Below are 6911 nucleotides of genomic sequence, written 5' to 3' on the forward strand. Positions count from 1 at the left end.
TCCCACCTCCTCAGGAAGTCGAGATGGACTTAAGTGAGTCTCTCCTGGTTCTAGGATCTCCCATTGTTGGTTGATGATCCTAAGTTCTATTCACTGGGGGAAAAATGTGATCCTTGAAACTGGGTTGCTCAGTTTAGACTATATAGGAGATCTTCAGTGTAGAATGTACTGGGAAGATTTTGCTCAAGCAGGGGACTCTTGGAGAAGGCACTGGGAAGATTTAGTTAGGATACCAAGGGGATAGCCTCACTTTAGAGAATGAGAAGACCTTGCTCAGTTAAACACTGAGTAAAGTGGGACTGAGTTATTAGGGGAAGATTGGATTGTCGTTTTTCCATGAATTGGCTACCTTAATGGAGTTTGTCAAAATAAAACTGAAATCTCATGAGAGCTTTTGTGCTCCAAAGAAGGGACTCTCTCCTCACCAGCAAGAGCTTTCTCAGGCTACTGAAAACTTGCAGGAGTGGTGGAGGCAAAACATCATGCACAGCTTGCTTCTGTAGGGAAACCCATTCACTTAATTAACAAACTGCTCAACCAGGGATGCACATAAGAGGTAGCCATTCCACGATCTGAGCACTCATGGAAGTCTTGTACTATGCTGGGAAACCTGAGGAACATAAGAAAGGGCTGAAAAAACTCTGGGACAACACGGGAGGAGTAAGCTCCTAAGCAGCACACACTGTCCAGTAACCAGGAAGGGTTAATTTTAAATTACCCTGGATCTGCTTCTGTGACTTTAACCTTTATCTTGCCACTTTTGTTATTATAAACATACGTAAGGGCCTGCCTCAGGGAGATAACCTGACCCTGCCCACCTGTGAAGGACTGTAACATTCTCTAAGTCTTTGTGTACCCATCTCTCTTCTGCTGCTGTTTATCCACAGAGCCCAGAAACTTACATCTGGGGAGGCCAGAATCACAGATAGATGTGACATCTTTGTTGATATGACAGGAGATATTCCATTTCACACTATCCATGAAATGACTGTAAGGAAGTGAAACTCACACATCCCCCTACCTGAGGCTTGCCAGGGGCACGCAGTGCTGTCCACCACTGCATAAGAGGGAAGACAGAAAAATGCTCTAAACAAACAGAGCCCCCAGTGAGTTTGTATGGAGACTCTGTAGAGATAAACTTACATTTCTCTATGTCTTTGAGATGCAAATGTCCTATCTGGTCTCATCTCTGCTGTCCTTTGGAATGCGATTTTAGAATAGGAAAAATAAAAATCTGCCTATAATCCAATCTTTAAACTTTTTGTAAACTAATGAGTTTTATATTACTGTACCTGACTCAGAATGGAAACAAAATAAAAGCTGAGGCCTCACTGTGTGTCTATATAGGTCCTGATTTTTTTTAAATCACATTGCAATGGTTAATTTGCAGAAGAGCTTTATTTGATTGGCTTAAACTAAAGTAAGTGCTTACAAACAAACAAAAAAATTTTTTAATACAAAATAAATTAAATTAAATGAGTTTCAGGTTCACATGAACTGGGAAATATTTAATATTAAATTAGTACCTGATATTAATATTTAAGTTTATTGATCTAACAGTAATAACATAGACATGTCTTGAATCATCAAGACATTAAATATATACTAAATATAATACTTCAATTGTGCCTGGGTTTAAAATAAATAAGGCAGTATTTTGTCACAGATTTATCAACAAGAAAAATATGGAAGAGTTACACATAATCAAAATCTCCTAAAACTAGGTTGAATTTATTTGAGTGAACGAATCTGGTTTGAGAGTAAGCTAAGACTTGGATTTGGTTTTTCTTTCTGTTCAAGAAAGCTTTTTTACATGTCGTTTTGATAACAGATTATATGAGCTTATTTGCCTTTAAGTGATGTGTGCATATAGACACTTACAGAAGAAAGACAATGTGAAGATACAGGGAGAGGATGGATGTCTGCATAGCTAAGTGACAGTTCTCAGAAGAATGCAATCTTGTAGACACCTTGATCCCAGATTTCTAGCCTCCATAATAATAAAAAAATTAAAGTTGCATTGCTTAGGCCACCCAGTCTCTAGTGTTTTATTATGACAACCCTAGAAAATCAGTACAGTAGGTAAGAAAATTTTGCCTTGTGAAGATACATCTAATTTTTGTGTCTTCCAGTAAGCAATTTTAGTAACTTTAATTTCATTAAGTTCAGATTTTGAAAGTAATGTTATTCTTACTCATAATTTATGAAAGTCTTAGAATTATACCTCTTCAAATTGAAAAATACACATATAAAGAAAGTTCATGCTTATTTATGAACTCTAACTGGCTACAGATACATAATTGCCAGTTCTTGTGTTGTAGCCACGCATTCCGGGAAACAAACTCACTCAGAAGGACAATGCAGATAGTGGAGTGCAGTTTATTACACCAGCGGGCCCAAGGCAGAGTCTCCTCTTAGCCAAGGATCCAACCAGTTTTTGTGAAAACTTTATATACCCTAAGTGTACGTGTTCAAACCCACCTCCCCAAATTCTCTGAAACTAGTTTGAACAAAGGAAGAGAAAGATACAATTAAAGTTAACTTGTGTTTCATATGCCTTAAACCCGTGATTTGTATGCCTTAAGCCTAGGTAGTTAATAGTGGACAATTATCAATAGGCCTGTGGTCATACCCCAATAAGCATAATAGAATTTATGATTCTATTCGGTTACACAGATAATTAAGGTATTCTTTTGGGTGAAGGTATGAGCCCTGGGGCTCTTGCATCCAGGGGGTCTGGTTTTCCACTTGGTACATCATTTCCATAGATACTGGGCACATAGCTCAAAGCCCAGAGTGTGGCCCAAGATGGAGTCCTGCTTTCAAGATGGAGCCTGTTCTGTCTGTCTCCTCCTTCACTTGGAAAGCATGTATGTAAATAGTGGTGTCTAAAGGGAGGATTTTTAATGCTGAGTTGGAAATAGGAATAGGATTCTTGCATTTTTATTGTGAAACTTGAGACAGTATATTAATGGAAAAGTCTTGAAATAATTATGGAAAACATAGCCTTTTTGTCTTTTATGGTGTAGTAAAAAGTATTAAATTATTTCCATGTGGTAAACTTTCAAATACATAAAATCATTTCATCCTAAAAATAAAATTGACAAGTCTATTTCTTTGTGCAGCATTTTTGTTTTTATTAGTATGAATATTTAGTCAAAGTTTGCAATCATTCTTTCCAGATAAATCAAAACCAAATAAATGAAAAATTAAAATGTAATACTGTTCAAAAATTTAATGGTGGATAAGCAGCATCAGTTTCCTTAATCATGTCCCAAACTCTATTTCTCTTTCATTTTGATTACAAAAAATAAATTTATGAAGTTCTCCAAACATATAGCTCTTGATAATGATCATACACAAAACTCATGATTATAGAATAATGAATTCTAATTTGTATGCCCCAAAGTCACTTTCATCTTAATTACTACAACTAACTAATATGGCCCCAGGACCAATATTTGTAGTTCTTCCTTATGAAAATGAAAATATCTGAATCCATCAACCACCTATCAACCATGTTATTGTACCCAGCTTTTTCAAATGCGGAAAACTTCCTTTCCCCCCATTTGATTCCCATATTCCCTACAGGAGATTAGAAATTTATCACCATGCCCAGGGACTCCAGGCAGCATTTACAACTGAAATGAGGTGACAAGATGAAAAAAAGGATATGGAATGAGTATTTCTATCATAAACAGTGAATATTTCAGCCTCCTTCTCACACCTGTTCCCAGAAAACTGTAAACACGTACATGAGCCAGACTCATTCTCTCTTTCAGAAACTGAACTACCTCAGATATGTACCAGTCCCCCAAGGTTGGCAAGTTGCCTGACCATCCTGCAATGAAGCCCACTTGTAGATCATAGATCTTTCATTGTACTTTCTGGTACTTCACTCTTAAGAAGGAGAGAAAGGGAACCTAAAGGATAGAATGCCTGAAGAAATATGGATGGAGGTTTGTTACATTGTACAGGAGGCAGTCATCAAAACCATCATCCCCCAGAAGAAGAAATGTAAAAAAGGAAAAATGATTCTCTGAGGAAGCCTTCCAAAGAGCTGAGAAAAGAAGACAAGCAAAAGGCAAAGGAGAAAAGGAAAGATATACCAATCTGAACGCAGAGTTTCAAAGAATAGCAAGGAGAGATAAGAAAGCCTTCCTAAGTGATCAATGCAAACAAATAGAGAAAAACAATAGAATGGAAAAACTAGAGATCTCTTCAAGAAAATTAGAGAAACCAGGGGAACATTTCATGTAAAGATGGGTGCAGTAAAGGACAGAAATAGTTTGGTCCTAACAGAAGCAGAAGATATTCAGAAGAGGTGACAAGAATACGCAGAAGAACTATACAAAAAAGATCTTAATGACCCAGATAACCATTATGGTGTGATCACTTACCTAGAGCCAGACAGCCTGGAGTGTGAAGTCAAGTGGGCCTAAGGAAGCATCACTATGAAGAAAGCTAACGGAGGTGATGGAATTCCAGCTGAGCTATTTCAAACCCTAAAAGATGATGCTGTGAAAGTGCTGCAATCAATATGCCAGCAAATTTGGAAAACTTAGCAGAGGCCACAGGACTGGAAAAGATCAGTTTTCATTCAATCCCAAAGAAAGGCAATGCCAAAGAATGTTCAAACTACTGCACAATTGCACTCATCTCACACGCTAGCAAAATAATGCTCAAAATTCTCCAAACTAGGCTTCATCAGTATGTGAACCGAGAATTTCCAGATGTTCAGGCTGGATTTTAGAACAGGCAGAAGAACCAGGGATCAAACTGCCAACATCCATTGAATCACAGAAAAAGCAAGAGAATTCCAGAAAAATATCTACTTTTGCTTCATTGACTATGCTAAAGTCTTTGACTGTGTGGATCACAACAAACTGTGGGAAATTCTTAAAGAGATGGGAATACCAGACCATCTTACCTGCCTCCTGAGAAATCTGCATGCAGGTCAAGAAGCAACAGCTAGAACTGGACATGAAACAACAGACTGTTTCCAAATTGGAAAAGGAATATGTCATGACAGTATAATGTCACCTTACTTATTTAACTTTTATGCAGAGTACATCATGCATATAAATGACACACGAGATGCTATATGAATATAAAATACTATATGAAATACTACAATTAAATACTGTTATGGGCTCTCTGCTCCTGCCCGTTCGACAGATAGCCGTAACTTCCGTGCTGTGCCAGCCGCATCCCTGAGACAAGATGGTGAAGGTCGGAGTGAAAGGGTTTGGCCGCATTGGGTGCCTGGTCACCAGGGCTGCTTTTAATTCTGGCAAAGTGGACATCGTCACCATCAATGACCCATTCATTGACCTTCACTACATGATCTACATGTTCCAGTATGATTCCACCCAAGGCAAGTTCCACGGCACAGTCAAGGCAGAGAACGGGAAGCTCATCATCAATGGAAAGGCCATCACCATCTTCCAGGAGCGAGATCCTGCCAGCATCAAGTGGGGTGATGCTGGTGCTGAGTACGTGATGGAGTCCACTGGGGTCTTCACTACCATGGGGAAGGCTGGGGCTCACTTGAAGGGTGGCACCAAGAGAGTCATCATCTCTGTGCCTTCTGCCGATGCCCCCATGTTTGTGATGGGCTTGAACCATGAGAAGTATAACAACACCCTCAAGATTGTCAGTGATGCCTCCTGCACCACAAACTGTTTGGCCCCCCTGGCCAAGGTCATCCATGACCACTTTGGCATCATGGAGGGACTTATGACCACTGTCCACGCCATCACTGTCACCCAGAAGACTGTGGATGGCCCCTCCAGGAAGCTGTGGCATGATGGCTGAGGGGCTGCCCAGAACATTATCCCTGCTTCTACTGGAGCTGCCAAGGCCATGTGAAAGGTCATCCCTGAGCTCAACGGGAAGCTCACTGGCATGGCCTTCCGCATCCCTACCCCCAAAGTGTCCACTGTGGATCTGACCTGCTGCCTGGAGAAACCTGCCAAGTATGATGAGATCAAGAAGGTGGTGAAGCATGCATCAGAGGGCCCTCTCAAGGGCATTCTAGGCTACACTGAGGACCAGGTTGTCTTCCGCGACTTCAACAGCGACACTTACTCTTCTACCTTCCATGCTGGGGCTGGCATTGCCCTCAACGACCACTTTGTCAAGCTCATTTCCTAGTACGACAACGAATTCGGCTACAGCAACAGGGTGGTGGACCTCACGGTCCACATGGCCTCCAAGGAGTAAGGTCCCCAGACCCCCAGCCCCAGCAGGAGCACGAGAGGAAGAGAGAGTTCCTCAGCTGCTGGGGAGTCCTTCCCCACCTCGCTCCTCCACCACACTGAGAATCTTCTGACCTCCACATGTTTCCATCCCCAAAGCCCTAAGGAAGGGGAGGGGCTTAGAGAGACCTGCCTTGTCATGTACCATCAATAAAAGTACCCTATACCCAGAAAAAAGAAAAAGAAAAAGAAATACTGTCATGATCTGAGGAAGTATCAGTATAATCTATATTAGTGAGTTTCTGAGGTTTTTTTGTTTTTTTTTTTTTACTATAGATTTTCTTTTTCTCAAATAAAATCTTACTCTGGGCTTCCCCTAGTGGTTCAAATGGTAAAGAATCTGCCTGTGATGCAGGAGACCCAGGTTCAGTCCCTAGATGGGGAAGATCCCCTGGAGAACGGAATGGCAACCTACAAATACAAATGGTATTCTTGCCTGGAGAATTCCATGGACAGAGAAGCCTGGCAGACCACAGTCCACAGATTTGCAAAAAATTGGGTGTGACTAAGCGACTATCACACATAGTCTAAAAAATATTCACTATGGGGAGTGAGGAGGGAGGAGGGTTCAGGATGGGGAACACAGGTATACCTGTGGCGGATTCATTTCGATATTTGGCAAAACCAATACAATATTGTAAAGTTTAAAAA

General features: G+C 40.6%; 1 protein-coding gene and 1 pseudogene across 2 annotated transcripts; both read left to right on the forward strand.

The window, feature by feature from the left end:
* The first annotated feature begins 5154 nt into the window (after nucleotides 1-5154).
* Nucleotides 5155-6337, forward strand: LOC113892994 (annotated as a pseudogene). Its single transcript, XR_003511189.1, has one exon. The product of XR_003511189.1 is annotated as a glyceraldehyde-3-phosphate dehydrogenase pseudogene (transcript).
* LOC113892995 (glyceraldehyde-3-phosphate dehydrogenase-like) lies at nucleotides 5600-6423 on the forward strand. Its single transcript, XM_027542565.1, has one exon. It carries the CDS (start codon nucleotides 5908-5910, stop codon nucleotides 6154-6156), a length of 249 nt encoding a protein of 82 aa, XP_027398366.1. The 5' UTR covers nucleotides 5600-5907; the 3' UTR covers nucleotides 6157-6423.
* The last annotated feature ends 488 nt before the right edge of the window (nucleotides 6424-6911 follow it).

This window comes from Bos indicus x Bos taurus, chromosome 5, assembly GCF_003369695.1.
Source record: "Bos indicus x Bos taurus breed Angus x Brahman F1 hybrid chromosome 5, Bos_hybrid_MaternalHap_v2.0, whole genome shotgun sequence".
Classification (NCBI taxonomy): domain Eukaryota; kingdom Metazoa; phylum Chordata; class Mammalia; order Artiodactyla; family Bovidae; genus Bos; species Bos indicus x Bos taurus.